Raw genomic sequence first — 26768 nt, 5'->3', positions numbered from 1 at the left:
CCTTTTATTATTGAGTTGTAAGAGTTCTATATAATATTCTGGATACAAGTGGAAAGGTTGAGGTCTTAACAAGTTGTAGAAATGAATAAAGTGAAAGTGAAAGTGAAGTCGCTCAGTCGTGTCCGACTCTTTGCGATCCCATGGACTGTAGCCTACCAAGCTCCTCTGTCCATGGAGTTTTCCAGGCAATAGTACTGGAGTGGATTGCCATTTCCTTCTCCAGCGGATCTTCCCAACCCAGGGATCGAACCCAGGTCTCCCACAGTGTAGACAGACGCTTTACCGTCTGAGCCACCAGGGAAGTCCAATGAATACTTAGGGAATATCCTAATCCTGAGAGTGTGATAAGAAATGGATGACAATGGACAGGGTGTGGTACAGTGACAGGCCTAAAAAGAGAGCTGATGTTAACCACTCCTTTGGCAAGAGAGAAAACTCCAATCTTGAGATGGTCTATGTAGACAAGTAACACTTGCCAGTGATTAGGAAATAAGATAAGACAAGTGATTTAAGAAGCCCAAAACTGAATTTATTGTGGTATAGACCAAGTGATAACAAACTGCAGTATATACAGATACACCCTGGGATATCTAAAATACAACACAAGGGCAAAAAGTTGCTCTAAAGTTGCTGCTTCTGCTAAGTCGCTTCAGTTGTGTCTGACTGTGCCACCCCATAGACGGTAGCCCACTAGTCTCCTCTGTCCCTGGGATTCTGAAGTTAGAAGTCCTCAAAAGAAACAGGGAAATGAGAAATATATCTTGAAAAAGCCAGGAAGTAGAACAGTTTGCCAATCCTCACAACCTCCCCCATGCTCCCAACCACTTCTCTGAATTGTTCTTTCTTCTACCACTTCAAGTCATTAAGACATCTGCATTTTTTTAGCCCAAACTGCTGTATAAGAAAGTCTTTTTCAAAAGAGGAAGGTGCCATTCTTCTCCTTGGTGCCATGTGGTTCAAGTCAAAGGTATAACTTTCTCACAAAGGAAACTGTTAAGAACTTTATAAAGTTGAATATGAGGGCCTTTTGCCATACACTAAATCTAGAATCTTGTCTCTAGAAGCAACATGTGGCTAACCTCTTAGAAATGAGTCACATCATACAGGAACTCCCATTCAGCTTAGAATCTACCCAGACAAGTGAATTAGGTTTACGATATAGTAGATTTGAAAGTTGGCAACAATCTGGCATCAGCAGGTATTTCATCACAGCCTCTCCATTTTCTAGACATCCAGTCATGATCTGGCTCAGCTATTTATACCCTGCCATTTACTTTCTCTTCCAATTGCCTCTTATCCAGCTGGCAGGAGCTTCCAAGAAACATGATATAGTAGGCACTGCAGTAAACTGGCTGCTTGTTGGGGTTGGAGTAGACCTGTTCAGGTTTAAGGGACGCAAAAGGGTTAGCTCCATAGGCTGTGATGTGTGTATCCAGGTCCACCAAAATCTGCAACGAGGCTGCCAACTCCTGATGGCTATGGAAGACAAAGAAAAAAAAATTGCTCTGCTGATTATGAAAAAGATAGAAGAACTGCTCATTAACCCCCAAAATTACCTAAGGCTGGACTAAGGCAATGGCCACCCCACTCCCGAATGTCTATACTACCTGCTCAATTAATTAGCATAGCACTTTGAAGGGATAAGAAAGCCAAGTATGTGAAGGAAGAAAATCCTCACCAGAAGGCAGAAGATAAGCAAGGGGGAGAGAAATTAGCTTATCTATAGAGGTGTGAGTGAATCAGGGAGGTACCACAAAGAAAGGAAGTCAAAACCTGTAAACAGTAATCATTGTAGGGATCTCATAATCACGAAGTAGCAAGAGGGTGGGCAGCCAAGCCTCCATCAAGTCCGGGGAAGCATGGAAACCTATAGAACAAAATAAGATGGGAATAGAAAGGGGAAACGCAAAAACAGACCCCAAACAACACAGTTCCATAACTGTGTCCACCCCTCACCTAGCTCACCTCCAATGCTCATCTACCACCATCACCTACCCTAGATTCTTCAACAGAAAATTATGAACCGAAATAAAGCACATAATGATCAAACAGGGTCTTCATTATGCTTAACCTGATCCAATGAAGAGGGCTCTAAAAGTACAGGGCCAGGATGGAAAACTCCCAGAGGACTGACCCCTTATTCCCCAAACCAATGGCTCTTACCTGGATGGAATGCTACCACCAAATCTGGATGGGCTATCTGCCCAGTCTCTATCTGCTCCTCCCAGAAGTCATGATAGAGGCCCCGATGGCCACTAATCTGAACTGTGCCAGGTTCCAGGAGTGAAGCTGAGGTGCTCTGTGAAAAGCCAGCAGCCACATCTACACCCACCATGATTATATGGAAGCCAAGGTGTCCAGGAAACATGTAGCCAAGCTCATCATAGTCCCCAGGGCGAGTGAGGAATGTCTCTGCATGAGAAGCACCAACCACGTGCACTGTGCTTCCCCCAACTTTCCCAACATTTATTCCCAAGGCCCGAAGCCCAAAGCCCAGTGTCAAGGGCCGTGACAAGACATCTGTCAGCAACCGCTTCAAAGAGCCCTTCAGGACATCTGGGTCTGGTCTTGGCCGTCTGACACTAGCCCACAGGGTGGTCATGGCCTGACTTTCAAGCACAGCATCCAGTGTATCATCTAGCTGTAAACGTCGCATAGAAAACCAGGTGTCCCAACCCTGTACAACTTCAGTCAGCCATGACCAAGGTCCTGAGGGCAGGACAAAATCACCTGCGGGAAAGAAGGAATAAGAAGTGATCTAATCTTTTTCTGCCTTCAATATTCCCTCCATGTTCATTCTCCCAACCTGTCACCACAACTGCTACCCCACTCCCCTGTCCCATTCGGTTCCTTTTTTTTTTTTTTTAAACAACATGCTTTCATATGACCATTATGGCAGAGTTTCCAATACCATCACTCTACCTGTGACCAGAAGCCATTCCATGAGACGGTCCACAGCTACAAGACGCAGTTCTTGACAGACCTTCCTGTGTGTTGGCCAGTCTGACCTCTGGCACTCTGGATCACAGTAATAGACATTTCTGCACCTGAGAGAATGAGCCCCAGAAATAGATGTTCCTATACCTCATAGGTGAATAGGGGACGCCTGGGGAAGGGAACTGATATTTCCGCACCTAGGAAGAAAGATCACTGGATGAGGAAGGTAGGGATAGGAACGACAGCTGCTGCACCAAATTTGGGGACTACATTTGGCAGAGGAGGAAGGAGAGTGTGGGAATGCAATTTTTCTCTTGGATCAGAGTGACACTTCAGCCTCTATCTAGAACTAACTTTTTACATCTCTTATGGGGGGGGGGGGGGAAGAAAGCCCACCAGGAGTTTGTAGCTGCCCGTTATCACAGGCATAGCCCCAACCTCTTCAGAACATATATGGTCTTAATACTTAAGTACTCAACAGAAGAGAGGTAGAAAGGATTATATTCTCCTCTCTGTCTAATCTCCCCATACGAAAATAAACATGAACCTTATAAGCAACTCTTTTCTAATTTCTCTGTGGCCTGGATCAGACAAAATGAGGAATGAACCTAAAGTTATGAAGGTCTGAAATGCAGAAAGGTCTTATAAGTCTCAGACCTTTCTTTCTGCAATGAAGTCTTGGAACAGGATCATTCCAGAAGTCTCCCCAACCAGCTCCTGACTAATCACCTTTTGCAGTGCCGGAGGACTTTGGAGTCTGAAAGGCCACTAGGGAGTGCTTTACAGTAAGCACAGAATTGGAATGTGTCTTCCATCTTCTGGAACATTTCTTCAAGGCATCGATATCCAAAGCCTGACACTGGAGTACCCCCGTCTAGCACCAACCTGCAGAGTACAGTATGGAGAAGGAATGGAAACAGGAAAAATATCTCCAGAAGTTCTGCTGATACCTACCCTGACTTCTATACATTTTCACCTCTCCTACTCCCATCATTTCTCATTCAAGCAAATTATGTTTCTTTTATAGTAATAAAACCAGCTCAATTTGGGATGAGAAAATCCCTCATTACAAATACCCCATGTTTCCCAAGCCACACTTCCTCTCCATCTTCTGCCAGAGACAATATATCACTCTTGCACAGAGCTAGTCACTCACTTGTATTCTTCATAGCTTTTCATGTTCAGTTTTTGAAGGATCAGCTGGGATAGGCCAGGAACATTATTCTCCAAGCAGAAGAAGCCAAGTGTATCAATGCTAGGGCCAGGTTTAGCGAGGTTCAGAGGCACAGGAGCCACAACTGTAGGTGGGGTCTCAACCACAGGAGCCACTGATGAGGGGGATTTCTTGTGCCTTCGTCGTCGGGACCGTGGAGCCATGGCTTGTCCAATAATACCTGGGGACTACATGTAGAACAGATATGGAATGAAAGTTTGTAAGTTGGACACACATGATGTGTTTTCATGTTTGACCTTTTACTTGTCATTCTAGTCTCTCAGGCCCAGGTAACAGTAAGATTTATTTCATATCTACTGATTACTGATCACCACATGCAGTTGTAAAAAACAGAGAATTTATTCTATGTGAATATAATTATGCATATATGTGTTATACATGAAGTTCTATATATAATATAGATGCTTAGAAAAAGTCTGGGATGGCTCATATAAAACCGATAACAGTTATTTTTCCTCTGAGAAGGGGCAAAGGCCCTGCAATGGGAACTAGGTCAATGAACTTTAGACTTATTTGCAAATGTGTGACTTCTTATACAAAGAATATATTCATATGCTATTAGTGTGTTCCTAAAAATCAACTATAGAGGAAAAAGCAAGAAAGGTTTTGGTTGTCCAAAACTACCATGTAATTGGAGAAATAATCAATCTAATCTAGTTGGAGAAGGAAAACATTCATTTTAAAAGACCTATCATCACATTTATAAGCAATAAACCCAAAAGTAGAAATCAAATGGATATAAAATGAGCACTAGCACTTACAATGCTGAGTTACATAGCTGGAGCAAGTTATACGTAGTATTAGGAAAATCTCCTGAAGAGATGAGTTCTGAAGTACAACCAAGCCCACACTGACCAACTACCTAGTGAGAACTCTGTGAAATCCTCCTTTCCTGGCCTGTCTTCTTCTATTCCTTTTACAAGGACTGAGGAAATGAAATCATGAGACTGTATCGGAAAAAATTAAAACACCCGTTCAATCAATAAATACTTACTGATAAACAGATAAAATCATTCACAAAACACTATAACAGAAACAAATGTGAAAAAAATATACTGAACATTTAAATGTCTTATAGAAGGGTTAGATGTAAACTATAACAAAAGGCAATGTATAAATCTTACAAGAAAAACGAAACTAAAAGCACTAATGGGAGATCAGAAGAGAGTCTCTTCAGCTGGTAAGCCTCAGGCAGATTCTATAAAGCAGGTAGCAGCTGGAATAGACCATTAAGTATGGCGACGTTTCGAATATACAAATACAGGGAAAGAGGAGCTCTAAACACAAAGGAGAGTATGAGCATAACAAATGTAGATGGGAAAATTCTGGGAACTGAGGAACTAGAATGGTTTGAGTTTAATTAAGTGTAAAGACTTAACTATAAGAGATAAAACTACAAAATCTTAGAAGAACACAGGAGAAAAGTTTCATGATATTGGATTTGGCAAGTTCTTGAATATGACACAAAAAGCACAAGCAATAAAATAAAAAAAGATAACTTGGACTGCATCAAAATTTTAAAACTTTTGTGCATCAAAGGACAGAGTGAAATGACAACCCACAGAATGGGAAAGAATATTTGTAAATCACATATCTGATGAGAGATTAACATCCTGAATATGTGAAGAACTTCTAAAACTCAACAAACGGCTCAATTAAAACTGGGCAAAAGTCTTGAATAGTTCTCCACAGAAAATATACAAATTGCCAATACGCATATGATGCTAAACATCACTAATCAAAGGCTAATCAAAACTGTGAGACAACACTTCACTCCCACTAGGATGGCTATTATCAAAATACGAGAAATTAACAAAAGTGTTGGTGAGGATATGGAAAATCTAGAACCTTCCTGCACTGATCGTAGGACAAAATGGTGCAGCTGCTTTGCAAAACAGCATGGCAGCTCTGCAAAAAGTTAAATATAGAATTACCATATGACTCAGCAATTTCACTCCTAGGTATATACTCAAAATAACTGAATACATGCACACAAACAAATGCCTATACACAAATGTCCATAGCAGCACTATTCACAATAGTCAAAAGGTAGAAACAAACTAAAGGTCACCAAGAGATGAATGAATAAACAAACTGGGAGACATATACATACACACACAAACATACATACATATAAATTCAGCCATTAAAAGAAATGGATACTGATACATGCTACAATGTGGATAAATTATGCTAAGTGAAAGAAGCCAGATATAAAACAACACATTATATGATTCCAATTTTATGAAGTAGCAAGAATAGGTAAATCCAAAGACAGAAAGTAGATCCATGGTTACCAAGGGCTGGGTGAAAGGAGGAAGGAGGAATAACTTAATGGTTTGGGTGTTTTTGGGGGAAATGATGAAAATGTTTTAGAACTAGATAGAGGTGATGGTTGCACAATAATGTGAATGTACTAAATGTCATTTAATTGCTCATTTTAAAAGGATTAATTTTGTTATGTGAACTTTACCTCAATTAAAAAAAAAAAGAAAGGCATCTATAAGAGCTTTTGAAGCTAAAAAGTTGTTTTGCTCCCCAGATAAAAATGCCTGTAGGTACAGGGAAATGACAGGATATGACTATGCTGACAGTGGCTGGTTTTACTATGAATGAGTTAACTATTAAAGTTCAAATCAAGAATTGTGTTCTGCTCCAAAAATGGTCTAACACTGAATCCTTCTGGACCTGTTCTATTGGGGAGAATGCTCATTCAGCTGAGATGTAGGTGGCAGAACAATCAAACAAAAACTCTCCCCAAATCATCCAGCTAACACACATCACTTTACACCATGACTCTTGTAAACCACTGTTCCCAGGCTAATAGAAGAACTAATTTGATTTCCTTTGTACTTTCTTTCTCTTCATCCTTTCATTCTACCCTTGTATTCTTTCCCCTCATTGCATAAATGAACAGTTTCAAAGTCCACAAAACAGAAATAACTAAGCTCATCTGCATATCATATCTTCTATATTCCCACCAATAAAGAAAAAGTTAGACCTAAAGATAGTACATTATTTTAGGATTCAAGAGTCATCTCTCTTTACTAAAGGGTGGACGGAATTGCCCTCATGCCTTAGGACCCCATTTCCAAAAACTGACCTGGCTTTTCCCTCCAATTTTAATCACCAAGCATTTGCTTCACTGGGATTCTTCTGAATCCCAGAATCACTGCAATTCTAGAATAAGTATTTATATGCTCTCTCTACTTAGTCCCCTCTGGCAAGACATCACCTTCTTAAACTTTGAAAGAATGGAATCTTCTTTATAGATATGGAGGAAAAGTATTTTTAAGAGAAATCAAGTCTTAATTCCAAAAGTAGTAAGAATCTTTCTGATATTCTACCAAAGGCCTTTATTCTGCAATAGAAGCCAATTAAGACCAGAAAGTGCATATCTGCCTTTCCAAAGAGAGGTCCTTCCTCCAATGGAGGAGGATTAAGTCCAAATGAAGACTGTTTGGACCCGCTAGAAGTCAAGGGATCACACAGTTTGGGGAGGTATGATGTTGGTGAAATCTTTGATGTTATACTTGCCTCTGTGTCTGGAGTGGGTTCGTGATACAAATGGACTAATTTTCTGGCAGGAAGGTAAGAAGGTGGGAATGAGGAGCCAGATCTTTGCATTTGCATCTGTATATATCAACAGGCTCATGTCTCAGTTTGTATACCCAAATCCCCTGGTCTTAACTTTCCTGCAATGAGATACAGGATCCTTCAAGTTTGGGGGTGGGGGTGGGGGGCTGACCTGAGAGAAACAAAAGCAGTGACTTGGGCTCTAATTTATTTTCAGTATAGAGAGAGAACACCAACACCAAGCACTGGAGAGGAGACATGAATTCGATGGCCTACAAAAACTTATTTCTCATCTATAATTTCCTAAAATATTACCTAGCCTATTCCCACACCTAGGTTTCCCATCTTCCCTGCTCCTTACCACCAAAAGACTCAAATTTCACCAAATCATACTCATCTTTTCACCATCTCCAGACCAGTGAGGCTTATCTAATTTTCTCTAATTCACCAACAAACAAAAAGTGTCTTTAGGGAGATAAGGAAGAGAAGGGTAAGTGAAGCTAGTCACTGGGGATCCTCAAAAGGGGTTGGGAAAGAGAAAAAGGAGAAATGCATTAGGAATATTGCTATTACGACCACATTTAGCTGCCTAATCAGTGATTAACACTCCCTTGGGTGATAAATTCTTTACTTAACTATAAACTAAGCAAGCAGAGGAGTTGATGGAAAAGTAACTTACCCTGCTAAGCCCTCAGCTTCCTTCCTTCTCTCTTTCTTCCAAGTGAAGTAAATGCTTGATCTCCTCAGATCTAGGTTGTGGCTGATTTGCAGCTGTCCCTTCATATCACTTTCATTTGCAAACTGCTGAAATGCTGGGTCTCTGTGATTAGGTGTGCCCTGCCAACCAGACAGACAACACTGAATTCTCCCTAACGAGGCAAGCAAGGGCCTGGCCCCCTGCCCATGGACTACTCTCTTTCTGACCTTCCTGCTCTGCCAAGAAGGTTCAGAACTCTGTCAACACTCCCAAGCTCACCAAAGGCCAAGAAGGCTGAGGAAAGCTGAAGCCTACTGCTTCCTGGACCTCTCTCACTAAGGCAACATTTCTGCTCCCAGTCCACAACATCTAGAATAAGCCCTGGGGGTTAGTTCAGAAGTCAGTATTTGATACACATTAGCACAGAGAAACAGGAACCCCTACAGTTCTAAGATGTCAATCTAGACCTAGGATGGGTTCCCCCAAGCCCAGAGTCCTTTTTAGCATAACACTGCTCTAACTTAACTTGACAGCTTAAGTACCAATACAATACCCAGAAAAGAAGAATAGAAATAGTCATTCAATGGTAAACAAAGGGAAATCAGTTGTAGGAGAAACATCCAGAATTAATTTGTAAAATTCAATTTCCCTGAAAAGAGAGCAAGGCACTTTCTGAGATGTCGTCATCAGTGTATTCCACCTGTTGATTTTAGAAGAGGAATAGTGACTTTCCTCATGGTCCAGTGGTTAAGACTCTGAGCTGCCATTGCAGGGGATGTGGGTTGGACCGACTCGATGTGGGGAAAAAAAAAAAAGGAATAAAATTTTCTGGGATATTAATGTAAGCAAGAGCAATATATTAATGACTAAAACACACTATTTCTAGGAACAGAAAAAAAAAAAAAAGAAAACAATCAACTCAAATATCTCATTCCTTCCTGTAATGGATGCTGATTCAGAGAACTTTTAATTCCACATTCCTAGCTCCTTGTCAGTTAGAGCTATTAAGCACCAGAACCTATCACAAGTTGCTAGTGCATGGTTCTGTATGACTCTAAGACCTGACTTTGCTCACATCTGGCCCCAGCTATGTCACTTACCTGCTTCTGTGAACATCATCAAACTAGGGAAGAGAACCACTTGCAGTGAGGTCCTGGACCGTGGCAAATAAATCTACATATGAACAGATGCAGAGAGTAGATTCCAAGGAAACCTCAAACTGCAGAAGCACAAACTACAAGCAGGGAAGGTGGAAGAAAAGTGTTAAGGATGCAAAAAAAAAAAAAAAAACAAAAACCATTACATAACATTATGTAGAATAGCTGCGGAAAAGGAAAATCAGTTGCAATAGGCAAAAATCCTGAATAAAATAAGGATAATTCATTTTAAGCAAAAGTTTCAGGCCAATTTCAAATTTAACTGGTAAAGCATTTAAGGGTTTTGAGGTTTGTTGATGGCTAAACTGCAAAAGGTCAAAGAAGTCAGATCATCTTTTCTGACTCAGAATGTCATCTTTGAATGTAAAAGGAGATGATATGTAGGAAAAATTTGATATTGAATAGTAATTTTACCAACATTACTACTATTCTGGTAGACATTTAAATGTACAATTTAGGAAGATCTGAACTTTTCACAACTTGCATTCATCATCAGTTATGTTTTAAAAAAAACTTTAAAAATACTTCTATAGTTCATTGTGAAACTAGTTAAGAGGCAGACTAGAAAGAGCTTCCTATTCAACAAATAGGAAAAGATCTGAGACACTGGGTGATAGTATTCTACCACTCTTCATGTATACCACTTTTTCTGAATTCCATTCCTTCCTCTTATTTTCTTTTTAATTTTTACCATTAACCCTAATTCTTCTGCTTCACTAATGATGCCTCATGTTTACCTATGCTTCCATAAATAATACATAACCCTAGTGATGGACCTAAGGACTAAAGAAGTTAATACTACTTGATATATCAGTTAAGCTCTTAGTTTAGAAATGCTATTACAGCAAGAAGCTGTAATGATTAACAATTTGAGCTCTCTTTGCTACCAAAAATTAGGCAAGTATAAATATTTCAATTAAAAATAAATAAATAAATAAATATTTCAATTTAATGTTTCATAATGGGTGAAAACTGTAATTAAACTTCCTATACAGTTATATTATGAAATGTTGAACAAAATGCAAATTTCCCTCAATTAGCAAAGTTCTATACTTAGTTTGATTATGACAAAGAAGAAAGGAGTATAATGGCAGTATCGTTTTTTTCTTATTATTAAAAAACCTAATATATTCCAAATGCTACTGTAACAAAATTATAGACAACAACATTTTCTTTCAATTAAGAGTTAACTGAAACACTGATTTTAAATAATAGATTTAGGCCTATAATAGGCATCCAGAGTCTCCTAGTGCTCAGTTACTAGTACTCATATAAAACAAGTGTAATCAAACTTTTTTTTAAAAAAAGAGCAAAATTTATGAAGACAAGAATTTAATTCATCAAATTAGCATTAACTATCCAGGAGATAGTTTTCTCTTAAGGATATATCCCAATTCTATTAGCTGGATTTTCTGATTTGCAGGAGAAGGTCAAATCAGACTACATCTTCCAAATAAAACCCAACACAGAGATAGGAGCAGCGGCCCATGCATGGAATTTATTGTGTGCTACTGTTTATAAAATACTCGAATAGTCCTGCACATGCATAATATTTCCAACTTAGACAGGAGACCGTACAGGGTGCACTTTCTGGCAAACAAACAATAGATGGTTCCGCTGCCTGGAGCTCTGAGTTGTATTCCAGGGCATGAGGGAAGCAAGCCACCAAAGTAAAGGCAAATGCCAAACCGCAGTGGCAGTCAATACAGGTCAGTAATTGTGTAAAACTAGCACATGGTTCCATTTAGTTTAACCAAGCAGTTCTGTAACTATCAAAAGAAAATGTTCAACATGCAGTCTTGACTCTTATGCTTCCACTAACATCTGAATGACTGAACAGAACCATTGCTTCTATGCTGCACTGCTTAATCAAAACACTCCCAGAACATTTTAAAATTTCCTTTGCATCAAAACATAAAATAATAGAAAGCCAGCAGTAAATCACCCTGGTGGCTGTATAAGCAACTTGAGTACTCACAATAAACTAAAATTTCTCATAACATCTAGGTAACCTATACATGTCATACCTGTACATCATAGGTCTATATATTAAATATCTGCAAAATTAAAACATGCATACACAAAATACGTCAAGTTTTACAGACATGTTTTGAATTAAAATTACTTTGACAATGTACAAACTTCTTTTTAAAGTACCTTAAATGAGTAATTCTGTAATTCTTCATAATTCTGAAATTTAGAGATTTTCTTCTTAAATCTGTGGGGTTTAAATCTCAAAAGATCTGGGCAAGAAAGATTCTAAATTAGTTTTTAGATTTGTGTTCAAGTAAGAGAGTCTGCCTAGAAATAGGTTTCATTCATAATTGAAAAATATCAAGACTATATTACAGAATTAGCCACATTTAAGAACTATAGACCTGAGGTCAGCATTTTGTTTAAATGCCAACTGGGTTTCTCAGCATTTTGCCCATAATTCAAAATACAGCTTAGTAACCTCGGAAATGTATTTTAAGACCATGCTAATTCATCCTTTAAAGACATTTCATGGAAAAAAAAAAAAAAAGTCCACATTAGCTCTTAGGATTGTATTTGAAGTTATGGTTGAAAAACAAAATCTAATTCTACTGAGGGGAAAAAGAAATCTCATTTGTAAACTTAAATGTGTGAACCACAAGCATAAATGGAGGTGTAGTTGCCCTCCACTGGAAATTGCCCCAAGCCCCTTGCTCACTGCTCTCCACCTTGGCAGCGATGACCCAATCTTATCAGTTAGCACATGTCCCAGGGCCCTCAAGCCTCCATCCAGGAAGGGGGCTGGGGTCTCAAAAGCACAATGGTTTCTCCAGAGGGACTGTGACATTTACAGTCAGCTTGGCCGACCCCTCCAGTTCCTCGGGTGATCTGTCCTTTTGGGGCCCGAGATGTGAGAGTCCCTGGGAAGCCGTGGGTCACTGGGCACCATGGTTGCCAGTCCCGTGGTTCTCAGTGGCATGTGCGGTGTTCAGAGAATTGAAACCATCTTGCTGTACAGCATCTTTCCGGGGTGGCATTCTCTCATTGATCCTATCCAAACCCTTTGCCTCTTCAAAACTGCAGATTCTATGTGGTGGAGAGAATCCTCGTATTGCTTAACAAAATGCAAATTTGATAAGTCAGTAATTGAAAAACATTTCTGAGATTTCAAAAACATAATTAATGATTTTTAAGAAGAAAGAAATTAGTTGTACATAGCAACATTTAAACTGTACTGTAACTGAAGCCTATCCCCATTCCAGATTTCCCCTTAAAATATGAAACATTTAAACCTAAGTATAAACATGATAGCTTCATAGATGACAAGTGTTAGCATAGCCTTAAAAAAACAAGACACAAAAATAGCCCTCTCCTGACCCTGAGATCTCCAGGCAAAGGTCTCAGGGTCTCAACCTGACTCCAACTTCATCAATTATCTCCTACCTCAGGCTCTAAAATCAACAGTGGCTATCACAGTAAGACAGCAACAAGAGTAGGGGCAAGTGAGGAGGCTAAACAAAGTTAATCCTTAACATACAAATCTGTACCAAGAACACGGGAGGAGAAAAGGAATAAAGCTAAAATTTAGCAATTAGAACTACCTTGGAGGACAAGGTATCATCACTCCATCGCCACCAATATGAAATGAAAAAGGTGGGAAATGCCTCCAGGAGGTAGATCTGTGTTTGTAGGTAATAAAAAGTATTTAGAGTTCCATATTTAGGAGATACTTTCGTTAATTCACTAGCTATTCATTGCCTATTTTTTGGAAACCTAAATCAAAAGAGACAGCAATTCTCCTTCAACTGGTATGGTTTCTTATTCACTTCATCTGGAGTGATGTATCCTCTATTATTAAAATGTGCGTAGAAAAGATTTCCATACTATTGATTATGATCTAGTTGCTTTAATATGCAATCCCTGAGACTCAAAAGTCTGTGCATGTGAACCAAATAAATGGTTGGGGCAGCAAAGCTTTCAGCGACGTGTAATACCAAGTTAATACATGATACACATGAATATACTATTACCAGCAAACAACAGCCCAAACTGCAGCACAAAATCATAGTGACAGCTCCTGGACTCTCAAGGGAATTACTGAAAATGACTTTATCATTTTTTTATCATGAGAATACCAAACCTGTATCTAGAGAGGATTTCACTCAAGAATATAAAAATCTGAGTTGCAAAGAATCATGCAAAATATGGAATAGGTCTTTATTTGCAACTATAAATGTTATAATATTATAGTATAACATGCTGTACTCTAAAGAATTCTGGAACATTAAATGCTGGTCTCATTACTATATTAGAAAAGGGAAAAAACCAAATTGTCACTATGGAAATCAGTCCTTGTGATTCAAAAAAAAAAAAAGAAGAAGAAGATATGACTGTTAAACTTGATGAGTCAGTGAGTCTGATTCATCTTGGGCTGTGCAAGCTAGAAGACACACCCATAGGACATTCTCTGATGCCCACCCACACACCACAGATCTCTGCCCAGCGCAAGGACTCTGATCGTACCTTTTTCAGCCTCAATAGCCTCAACTGTGGCTGTACAGAAGTGAGCAGAGGCATGCAAAATGAATGAGAGAGATGAGAAGGGTCATATTGTACAGCAGAAAAGGCAATGATCACTTAAAAAATATAACAGTACCCCATACTACATCATCATTTACAATTTAACATATATAGTACCCATATTAGAGAACCCCATCCAATCCCCCAATTCCTGACACAGCACAGTTTACACACAGCACTAAGACACCATCGCTCAATGCACAGAACACAGAGACCTATTATAAACACAGACACCTCAGCATCCATGCAAATGCTAGTATTAAAATTATCCATCTTGAATTCAGTATTCTGATGGCCTTAGAATTTTTCAATATGTTTATTATATCACATCCATAACAATCACAAGGAAATCTCTAGGATGAAATTATGAAATTCTCTAGGGTGAAACCATGATGGTAGAATTGTAGCAGAGCAAACAGAAGGAAATTCTTTTCTTTCATGTCTAACTGAAATAATACTTATCACCAGTTGGTTCCCTAAGACATAAACTAGAAGGAGCCTAGCAATGCTTTTCCTGTCACTTCTAATTCATAGAGAGAAGCATAAGCTGCAGAAGTTGCTATGTTCAGAGGACAATGAAATAAAATTTGTGGGCAGTAAACTTGGAAAGTTAAACTAAGTAGAACAGTTTTGTAGTCTTATCCTTCATGGGTAATCTAAAAGGACTCCGCTCATCTACTAAGATCTTCCTTTCTATTCTAAATTGGTGTTCTAAATATCTAAAGATATTAACATATATAGCCTTAAAAAAATCCATATATGTTCAGTGTATCATGAATCCAAATCTGCCTCAGATAATAAGAGTCTGCATTCTTAAGTGAAGATAAAAAGGCTAATGAGCATCTATCTTCTCAAGCCCATCTACCAACTAGAGAGGAATCAAGAGATAGAACTGAGGTCTCATAGGCAATTAAATCCTAATCATTTCATGATATGGACATACATATAAGTCATATAAATGAAAAATGCATTCCTGATATAGCCTATCTCCGGCCTATTTAGAGAATTTCAACATATTTAGTCATATATTTTCTGTAGTCAAAGATTCTTTGGGCTCAATTCTGGGTTCAAACTGTATGAAGCGCTCACATTGAAGACCAGGACCAAAAACTGCAGAAGACAATATTGTCTGATTATATTGTCAAGTCTTAATTCTTCACTTTACCCAAAATATACAAACTCAGAATATTTATAACAATAATGTCCATCCCTTCTATTTTGCTTCTTCTACAAGAAGGTCAATTAGAAAAATTATTCCTAAAATGAACTTTTAGCAGTATACATGATTTAAAAATGATAAATTTCATCCAAAGCGGTTATTAATATGAAAGGACACTGATAAATCTAAGGAATTAAAGAAGGTTAAATTAGATAAGTTTGTAGATCTCAATCAGATAGTAAGTTGGGGACCCCCCAAAAGAAACATGAACACTGAGTAAAGGAAGAATTAATTTTTCTTAACTGTTAAATCATATTACAAATTAAAGCAGATATACTTACTGTATACCCACTGTACAAATCACCACTTAATAAAAATCTAGCCCTGTATGCTTGTAAAGTACTCTTGTAATTTGTCCACACGGAAAACTGGTATAAGTGACCCACCTCTACTGGATCATCCCTGCAATTGCTATTCTTCAAAACATGGACTATTTTCTTTATAATTTACAAATTAATTGGGAAAATAAGATGCCTACCAGAATGAATGTTTTAAAGAGCTTGTGGTAACAGAAATGACTTTACATGAAATATTTCATAATTTGTTTTATATACAGTAATAAATTTAAAAACTGATATTACTATAAGAATTGGGATCTATTTGGGTATATCAATAGTTTAAAAAGGCTGTTAAAATTTTTTCAAATTATAAAATTTGGCAATATACTTTTGTGGGCTTTTAATTTTATATGTAAAAGCGTTTTCTAGGTCAATTTATATTATCTGCTCTTTCTCAAGGCCTCTAAATGCTTCTAAATCCTTCTCAGAACACAAAATATACATCACACTCAAAACTGCACACCATGTCAAGCTTGAATGCTTAGAATTCAAAGATCATTTGAAGCTTACACATTAAGGTGGAAAGAAAGAGATCTGATAATTGCAAATTTCTATCTGAAAAGCACTAATTTACCTCAATTTTTTTCAATTTTACAGGGCATCTTGACGTGGCCTTAGTAAGTTTGAGTACAATGCTATTTCAAACTGTGTTCCTCAGTACTACACAGAATAAGTGATCAAGAGGAAATGACCTTACTATAACACAGATGGCCACATATTCTCTTATATAGTTCCTAGTGAAGGCAGCATTATAATGGCTAGCTCCCAATCAAACTCCCAGAAGAAAATGAACATAAAATATGATTGACAAATCCTACTCCGATAGGCAGTTTGTAAAACACTTAAAAAATACTATAAATGAACTGTAATGTTATTGATAAGACAATTTCAATTTTCTGACAACAGGAAAGAGGTCTCAGAATTTTAAAACTTTCTTCTTGCAATACTTAGCTCTCCATTATTCACATAAGGGGTCATCATGTCTATTAAAAATTTTAAATGCTACATAAATTTTTAAAAATCACACAGGCGATACTACTTCTGTATGAGTTTTGTTGTTTCAAAATGGGTCTACTCATGCCAGAGAAATCACTTCAATCAAATACTTAAACCACACTATCAAGATCCATTGCTGGCAGAGCTGTGGAGCTATCTAGTCTCCCAACTTGGACCCCTTAAGCTCAGCACTATCCAGTAACTCACTCTATGCCAGGAATAGACAGTCTCTCAGTAAAGCCATCTTTCAATCCTTCCCTGCAGTTGGGGGTGATTTCAAAGTTGGAAGACTGAGCTTCAGGCTGCATGCAAATTACGAATAAACAGAAGTGCTGAGCTATCAACAAAGCATGTAATTAGCAGGTGCTAGTTACGAAATCTGAAAGGTTTGTTGCGGATACAACGTAAAAGTAATATTATACCCAAGGATAACTGAGAAATGATTGTAGTTTAGATTTATTTAAGTATGAGACCCTTCTGGGTTTTTTTTCCCTTTTCTGAACAAACAGGAAGAAGTGTACAACAATTTTCAAGCTACTGAAATTCATCCTTTTCTATTACTAGATTTACTGAATGTTTAAGATCTTAATTTGTTTTAATGAAATTCTTTTCAGCTAATTTTCCTAATGCTTACAACATAATAAGAAAAATGAAAGGCAAGAAATATAATCAAAGAATATTTTTTTAAATAAAAAAAGAAACCTTGTTCAAAATGAAAATTTGAAGTTATAATTTCAAAACATACTTGTATATCTCACATACACCAGTGGTGGTAGCAGACAACACAATAACATATAAATAGAACATGTATACAAGTAGAAATTATTTGTCTACAGAAAAAAATTCTTTTTATTTATTTAAGCATTTATTATGAGACTAAGTGAAATGAAATTACGAGAAGTCAATCTAATTTAAATTTATTGAAAAATTAAAATTAAAACTTTACTGTTTTTTTTGCCTTAAAAAACTGACTGACTACAACACCAAAAAGATACTGTCAATCATGACTAAGGAAAACATCAGATCTGTTGCTTCCTATCTTAATACAACAATGACCCTTGGAGGGCTGTGGTTACAATAAAACATAAAGTAAGGCTTTACATATCACATTTTCTGCTTTCCAACCAAAAAGGAAAGAAATCTAGACTTGGAGTTACTGTGTATAGACTATAACATTCATATCACTTTCTTCTATTTAATCTGTAATGGGCTTTTAGAAAGTCAACTCAGTATTTACACAAATATTTACGCCAAAAAAACTTGTTTTTCTTAGTATAAAATATTCAATGAGCCAGATTACAGGAATGCTTTATGTATAATTCTTTTTATTTTCATGCAAAATAAAGGCACACTTAATAACACCCTTTCAATTTTGACTTACAAGATTTAAATTCAACCCCTTATATAACAATGACTTAATATCTAATGTTACATTCACGTTCAGAATGCACAAAGCACAGCAACAAATGCAGCAAACCTTAAAACAAGGTGCTACAAAGTTGCCTCTACATCCAGACAGATAAAGTGCCTGATAGACTGATTTAATTTAACATACTTTTACAGACATACAGCTAACCTAAAGAGAGACAGACAGATTTAGGAAAGCAGCTACATCTGCAGAGGAAGGAAACAGCATGTTACAGACAGTCAATTATACATAGAACATTTGACAAACACCACAGAAAACAAACTTTGGCATCATTTACCAGGGTACAAAACCTTGCACAAATGTTTTGGCAAGTGAAGTGCATAAGTAATGATCTAGGGCTCAAGCAGATTGTTAATTCTAAAATTAACATCTGAAAATATAAGCATAGTCTAATACAATTACATAAATTAAAAAGATAAAAAATAAGAAACTTGGAATTACATTTCCATTTTAAGTAATATGAATATCCTGATTCACATTCTGAAACTGAGGCTTTAAAAAGAAAAGGGTGCATTAGACAAACGAATAAATATTTTAGGCATTATGATATGAGTTACCCCCATATCATTTCATGAAAAGCTGAGAGACTGATCATTATTTTCAATTGAAAAGAATACTGATTCTATCAATTTTCTGCCCTGGTCAGGTTCTTAATCCGATACTACTTATCATACAGTATTCTGCTTGCGTCAGCTGCTGAGACAAGAACTAAAAAGCAGAAAGAATTCCCTGCATGCATTATGTGTATTGTTAGCAAAAGAGTGAGGTGTGCCCCAGTCCATCTGAGGCACAGCAAGTTGCATAACATCATTACCACTTTGCAGGGTCTGCCGTCCTCCAGCCAACACTCCACTAGGCAACATCCCTGTGGGAGTCAGGCCCTTGAGTGTCAGCACACTTTCACTCTCCTCCCTATAGCAGAGAGAGATAACAAAGATCAGAGACTTCCAACAAGTTCCTAGTTAAAAAGAAGGAATGGGGCCCAGATGAAGTCCATGCATATAACTTATGACATTTGCTGCTACTACCATATTTTCCTCAATTCCAAGATATACATTTTTCCACATTCTAAATGTTTCAGATATGAGGGTATGCTGTACAACTGAGACATATATTGTTTTTCCTGAAAAGTTTATTAAATATATATGAGATTCATCAGCAATAGGTATCATAAAATTGAGAAAATATGGTATTTCATATGCTTTAAAGATAGAATGTCTGATATAAGCGGTTTTGCAAACAACTTTTTAAGAACTGACTCATTCGCATGCAGTCTTAAACCTGGTCTTCCTGAATTAACCCCAGGAAGACAATTTGGGGCTCCAGCATAATGGAGTTCCTTTATAGATGAGCAAGTTCATCAGGAACACTCTAAGAAGTGCCCCTTCCTCTTACTCTGCTCTAACCTTCAGGGTACAGATCTACTACTTTCATCATAGAAGGATAAGAGATAGCAAAGGTGAGCAATAACAATCAAGGAGTCAAAAATGCTAATTTCAGAGAGACTTGTGTCACCATTTTCAACACATAAATATACAACTTCTTTACAGAAAGAATGCTACTATATTGTTTTTAGATATCAAACAGGACACTGTGTGTAGTAAAGCACAATAAAAGTGATTTCTGCAAGACAAATCATTGGAAAAATGTATCATTACCTGAGAACAGAGAAGACCCTTGCCATCTTGCCAATTGCTCGAATTTTGTTTCTTATGATTTCTTTCCGGGCTGCAGCTGAACCTACTTTCAATGGAATAAATAGAAAGAAAGACTCAAGTTTAGGGCATCCATACTTACACCTGTTTCACGGTCATCTGAACCAACACCAAACCCCTACCACCAGCTCACATGGAGACTAGATGAAGTCATGCCAAAAAGCTTCTCCTTCAATGTTTAGCTCACCGCTGTCTAATATTGGGATCTGATACAGATAAAAGTGAAAAGTAATCCACAACTTTGACTCTCACACTACTGACTAATGAGTAAAAGAGCAATGGAAAAGAAACTAGAGTCCAACCTGTACCACAAACCAGAGGGCAAAAAAATAGTAACATTCCTACAGTCTGTCTAACTTTCATGAGAGCCTACAGCATGCAGACTAACAGACTAGAATGGTCATAGTCTATAGCCTTCTGCTTGGTTAACATAAAAGCCTTTGACATGCAGGCTCGAAATATGCCATCATACTATGACAAAAGAAGCTTCCTTGTTCAAATTTGGTTTGAAATTGTGATATGAAGTAACTACTGGGCAGGTGACCCAGAACTAAGGACCATACCCACATTTCAACAATGTACATCTCAACTTCATGGACTAGAAGTCCTTTAAGGTCATGCAAATATATACAAGCTTTTACACCCCTAGGTGAGTATGACATAAGGAGAGTGACAATGAGAAAAGACTCCCCAAAAAACATGGCTAAAAAATCACTAATGCTTCACCTCCAAAGGGTTAGCTGTACTGCCTACCACCAATACAGAAGAGAACATATCAAAATAACTGAATATATGCCTGAAAAAAAGACTCAAAGGTTGTTATCTTCCTTCCCTTGGCCTCCAGAAAGAACAACAATCTCCGTCCTGTTATCTCATATATAGCAACTAGAATCACTCTGGACCCAAGAGTGTGGTTCCTTAGAATTGTGCTTCAACATGATGACAGCGCACATATGGAAGCACCATAGTTGAGGAGAAGGTTAAGGAAAGGCTAAGACACTAGACCAAAAGGGGCCTTAGGTATATGGAGGTCTGAACCACCACCAGTCTTTTGAGCTACAGCATCTCATTTAAAATTCAAGCAGTCCACAAGTACGTATAATTAAAAACTAAGATGATGACTGGACCTTACTGTAAGTAAACAGAAAAAGAAATCCAATTTCAAAGATGAAAACAAAGGACATATTTTAGAGAAAACAGGCTGCACAACCATGTTTCTGATGCTCTCAGGGTAATAGTATGAGCAATGAAGCTACAGTTTTTACAAATCCGAAATTGTGTGGGTACCATGGTATTACACAGGTATTTTTAAAATGCCAAAAAATTACTTAAAGTTTCAAAATCATAGAATATTAGAATTTGAAGAGACATTAGAGATACTGAAAAACTCAATTTCCTCATTTTATAGATAAAGAAACTAATTTTACTAAGTATCTTGCCCAAGGACATAAGGATAAATTTGATTCTCTTCAAATAAATTTAATATAGATACTTTATTTTTAAATTGATGGAATTTTTTAAATAGCTAGACTGGAGGAGAGGAGTATGGGCACAGGGGAGGATGGCTGTAAGGAGATACACTCATATTTTCAGCTTTAATTATCATATCTATAAAACTGAATGATATGTAAACTATACTTATTTCAAATTAAAAACTCACTGGAATATAAAAACACTTTACAAATCAGGATTTTAAATCAGTCTACAAACACATCATGCATAATATTAAAGTAAATGTCCACAGTAAAATTACTTTGGGGAATAAGACAGACAATCAAACACCCCTAGTCATGCAGGGAAGAGTACAAAACATTACAAATAAGCAAAAGAATGAAATTTTAAAACAAGAGGAATGAAAAAGAGGGAAAAATATTTCCATGCACAGAAAGACAGATATCTTGGAATATGACTTCTAAAAACATCAAATTCTAACTTAGATAAAACTTAAACTAAATTTGCACAAGGCAGAGGACTCTGCATAAACATACTCAATGAATACACTAACTTACATGGACATGAGAATAACTTAGGAAGTCATATTTCAAAACGATGTTACTCTGTCTGGTCTGTACCTTTTTTATTGCCATATATGAGCCGTTCTTCAGATGGAGAGTCCAGAAAAAAGGAAGTGAATGATGGAGAAAAGGTGGTTGAGACAAATAAAAAGATAGAGATTTAACTTGGCAGTGGTACTGAAGAATGAATGTAGAAAGAAAGGGAGAAAAATGAAGTCCCTCATACTTGAAATTTGAAAAATGTAGTACTGTAGATCTGGCAAATAAGGAGGGATGCCACTGGGTAGAGCTCTAAAGGAAAGATTTCTTAAAAGATATGTGTTCAGAAGAAATTATGGACAGAATGACTATAATATTTGATGAAAGTAGACAAATTAGGGACAGAAAAAAACACGTGAAAACACATAAGACTGATAAAAGACTGTGCTAACAACAATCGCACATTTATATTAATACCCCTAAGGAAATGTGTCACCCATGGAAGCATGTTAAGTGAAAGGTAATGACACAAATGAGATACAAACTCATGTGGTTCTTCAAGGACACCAAATCTGCAAAATCTGTAGCACACACAGAGAAATGTAGGTAACTTTATAAACTACCTTACCCACTCCCAATAAAGAAAAGGCTAAGCCTCCCACACTCCATTATAACAAAAGCCTATAATTTCTTGAAATCAGAATTGTGGAACTTTTGCACATACTCAGGATCAACAGTATGTGCTATCTGTTCCCAATCCAATCTGGAAGTTTGAGGGACATCTTTTTACACAAATAGCAACAGACTGTTTCAAAGCAAGTAATAGCTCTAAGAGTAGGCAGCAGAGACGTTTCATTTGAGCTTTCCATTGTAATGCTGACATACATGATTCCATTACAGGAAATGCAAAATTTTAGCTAAGTAAAACTATAACACATATGGGTTATCTATTTCCTTTACCAAACTCAAGACAAATATAACTGAAAGAAACAGTATTCATTCTAAATATCATAGAAACCAGTCTTCAAAAATTCCCTTAAATGATTACACAATACCTCCAAAAGGAATGCTATGTGCATTTACAAATGCCATATATTTCTGCAAATTTTTGCCTTCAAAAATAAACCCACAGGTACATTAAACAATACAGAATACCAAAGTCCATCACTTAAGAAGAAAGAGTCATTCCTTTGGCCAATTTCAGCCTTGAATATGCAAAAACTACTCTTTTCTTCCTCCCACTGGGAAATCTCCAATCCTATTCTTCCCCTTTCCCCATGGAAAAGCTAAACTCTTATTCTGCCTCCGCAGCAATCCCCAACTCAATAAGTTTTCTTCCTAAATCAGGTTTCTCTGCAGGCTCAATCCATAGCACAGTTTCACTGCTGAGCAGGAAAAGAAGGAGAGGACAGAAGGCATGTTATCGTGGTCAAAGGAAAGGAAAAAAGATGGAGTTGAGGGGAAGAAATAAGGGAATATGAATAAGAAAGGGAAACAAATGCAGCTCCAGTAGCTCTTTTCCCAACCTACCCTAGTATCTATCCTAAACTCCTTCCCTTTCCTCCATTACACAAGGTTCTTTCTCCTTCAAATCACTCTTGTTCCTAGACAAACTCCCAGATCCATATCCTCAAAACTTTCTTGGAGTCCCTACTCTTAATACTTGGTAGTGCAAAGGTGAAGCAATATGAAGGAACTGCACCTGCTATGCTGGCAGTGAAGGGAGATCTATTTCTAGTATGCAAAGTTGGAACTCAGTGTATTTTCCCAGAGAAACACTGTCAAAAGTGGTGCCTGTGCTCAGTCGCTTAGTCGTGTCTGACTCTTTGCGACCCTATGGACTGTAGCTCGCCAGGCTCCTCTGTCTATGGGATTTCCCAGGCAAGAATACTAGAGTGGGTTGCCATGCCTTCCTCCAGGGGATCTTGCAGACCCAGGGATCAAATCTGAGTCTCCTGCATTGGCAGGAGGATTCTTTACCACTAGTACCACCTGGAAAGCCCATAAATGGTGCTTCCCAATTTTTAAAATTACTTGAAGAGTGAGGAAAAATTTTCATCCTCTCTATTCCCTCATATGGAAGAGAAGATTTTGAGAAGTTAGGTTACTTTCCTAAGATTACACAGCTGGTATAATGGTAGCACCAAGACATCTGAACCACCGATCCTTTTCACTAAACTACAGTGCCTTTTTAATGATCAAATTTGATTCACCTCTGGAGTTTAAGAATGATATAACAAGTTGATAAATAAGTATAATTTTTCATTGATAGAAAAAATATTGATAAGATGCATAAATTTCATTAGAAGGAATATAATAAAAATTTATATTTATTCTTGGTTGAATTCCCAAAAACAATTGTCTGCTGCTGCTGCTAAGTCACTTCAGTTGAGTCCAACTCTGTGCGACCCCATGGACAGCAACCCACCAGGCTCCCCCCATCCCTGGGATTCTCCAGGCAAGAACACTGGAGTGGGTTGCCATTTCCTTCTCCAACGCGTGAAAGTGAAAAGTGAAAGTGAAGTCGCTCAGTTGTGTCCGACTCTTAGCAACCCCGCGGACTGCAGCCTACCAGCCTCCTCCGGCCGTGGGATTTTACAGGCAAGAGTACTGGAGTGGGGTGCCACTGCCTTCTCTGACAATTGTGTCTATCTTCATATAAATCATCAATATCTAAACCAAGTACTATATTAGACTTAACAGAGAAATTTTTTCCTTTTTATTACAGAAAGAGGACTAAAGGATCACCTGTCACTACTTCTATTTAACATTATTGATTCAAATTTTTTAAAAGAAATAAAAGATTAAAATGTAGAAAATAACAGTATCAGCCTTATGCAAATGACATTTTTTAAAGTTATGGAAAACAAAATAAAAATTATCGTAGGAAGTAATTCTGCTGATCCAACTTGTTGAACATAAGATAAACCGCCAAATATATAGTTATACAGTTAGAGAATACATTAAGAGAGATACCAGTTGCAATAGTAATTAGAATACAAAATAGTGAAATATTAATTTAACTTGGTAATAACAGCTTTTTTCAAAGAAAATACATAATTTTAAATAAAATAATGATATACTAAATATATTAAAAGGAATAATTATAGTAAATGAATTATATAGTACAAAAAATTTTATCTTAGTTTAGAAAATTATACATTGTTTTAAAAAAACTTTCTAGATTCAGATATAGATAGAATGTAATGCCAATTAAAACTTCTACGATAAAATGAAGAGCAGAAATCAATGAAATTCAAGCCAAGAAAATAACAGAGAAAAATCAACAAAATCAAATATTGGTTCTTTTAGAAGTAGAAATAAAAGTAATACACGTCCCCACCAGCCAGGCTAAACAAGAAAATAAAGATTTTTTTGAAATTTATTTTTAGAAATAAAAAACTGGTTGTTAAGTACTGAATCATGGATATCAAAATAATAATTAAAAATATTATGAATAATAAAAAAACTCTTACTAGTTTACAGAATTTGATATTAACAAAAAAACTCTACTGAAAAAAATTAGTAGGATATGCACAAAAATTATTTCATTATATTATTGATCATTATATCAGTATCTATAACACTGTGAACTACAATCTAAACCTAGAACTAATCTTACAACAATGGTAGCAGAACAGGAAAAATAAATATTTAATTAAAACTATTTTAAAATGCTATGGAAAAGACAGATGATGAAATATGTTAGAACTAAAAACTTTTCTACAAAACATCAGAAAGAGAGAATTAAAATAAGGAAAAATAAATATTATTCATTGAAACTTATTATCCCCCCCAAAAGAACTAATATAAGTTAATTTATTTCAGTTAACGAAACTATAAGCCAGAGTAAAAGCACTCGCTGCCTGCCACCAACAGATGGCAACAGCAGACATGTATATAGTCACTCTGTACTTTGAACAAACAGAATTAAAACAGTTTAAGAACTGAACCTGTTTGTAAGTAAAGATATTTCTTAAAAAAAAAAAAAAAAAAAAGCAAGGGGAAGAAATTGAACTAAAAAAAGAATAGTAAAGATATTTCTAAATAGCTTTATTCAGATTTTACTTGTTAGGTGGTCACCTGAGAGGAAGTTTACACAGCTGGTAAAGCAGATTTCTTCCTTAGCATCATTAGAATTCAAATATATATAAATTAAACCAATGGTAACTTACTTCTAAGTAAAAATGACCAAAACCCAATTAGGTGGGCCTGTGAAAAAATAGCTCTATGGATTCATTGCTAGAAACACTTCATATTGGTCCAATTCTTCTGTAATTTGGCAGTTCACAGCTAAAATAATGAAGCTAAAATTCTTCATACTCATTATTAACTCCGTAATTTTCTTCAAGAAATTTATTCCAAGAAGGAAAATTAAAACTATTGTATGACTATGTTTATTGCATGCTATTCATAGTAAAGATAATTTAAAGCAACCCAAATGCCAAACAACGTAAGATTAACTACAAAGATTATGGTATATAAAAATATGTAGGTGTCTAATTTTACCACTATGTAAACCATGTTCAATACATGGGAACATTTATATACGGATTAAAACTATGAAAAATATGCTGCAACAAAGATGTGAGGGGCAGATGGAAGGAAATAAAGAGTTTTCAGCTTATAAATTATTTATATTTTTTGTTTATCCAATTAATTAATGCAATAAATATTTAAGTTCTAAATAAAATCTTCAAAACATAAAAAGAAAAGTAATTTTGCTTCTATTATAGTAGTTTATACTATAAATGTGCATTAGATACACAGGCTAGCTGTCTTACATAACAATTAATAACCATGTATAACTTTGTTTCTACGAAAAAAAGGGCTTTCTGAATCTCAAACTAAACAAGCGGTTTCTTAGAACATAACCACTCAAAACTGGGAACAGCTTATTTTGATTTCTGAAAAGAAGTGAC

The 26768-nt window shown here is 36.6% G+C and overlaps 2 protein-coding genes across 9 annotated transcripts in view; both read right to left on the bottom strand.

Moving 5' to 3' along the window:
• MSS51 (MSS51 mitochondrial translational activator) lies at window positions 508-10536 on the bottom strand. The gene is made up of 7 exons (XM_005699206.3): window positions 8427-10536; window positions 4094-4338; window positions 3667-3822; window positions 2923-3047; window positions 2164-2730; window positions 1774-1867; window positions 508-1476 (listed from the first exon to the last, which is right to left on the bottom strand). The coding sequence occupies exons 2-7, from the start codon at window positions 4312-4314 to the stop codon at window positions 1257-1259; spliced, it is 1383 nt and encodes a 460-aa protein (XP_005699263.2). The 5' UTR covers window positions 4315-4338; window positions 8427-10536; the 3' UTR covers window positions 508-1256.
• PPP3CB (protein phosphatase 3 catalytic subunit beta) overlaps window positions 11074-26768 on the bottom strand; it is a 47369-nt gene continuing 31674 nt past the window's right edge. Inside the window, exons 11-15 of one of the 8 annotated variants that reach the window (XM_018042303.1) lie at window positions 21925-21951; window positions 19796-19880; window positions 18952-19049; window positions 14099-14128; window positions 11074-12689 (exon numbers count right to left, since the gene is read on the bottom strand). In XM_018042303.1, the coding sequence (XP_017897792.1) occupies window positions 12511-12689; window positions 14099-14128; window positions 18952-19049; window positions 19796-19880; window positions 21925-21951 (419 nt within the window). In that variant the 3' untranslated portion in view covers window positions 11074-12510. The other 7 variants (XM_018042304.1, XM_018042311.1, XM_018042305.1 and 4 more) reach the window with 7 other exon arrangements.

The sequence above is a fragment of the Capra hircus genome, chromosome 28 (genome assembly GCF_001704415.2).
Source record: "Capra hircus breed San Clemente chromosome 28, ASM170441v1, whole genome shotgun sequence".
In the NCBI taxonomy this organism is placed as follows: Eukaryota; Metazoa; Chordata; class Mammalia; order Artiodactyla; family Bovidae; genus Capra; species Capra hircus.
Note: the sequence above shows the minus strand (reverse complement) of the source record. Positions and strands in the feature narration are given on the sequence as shown.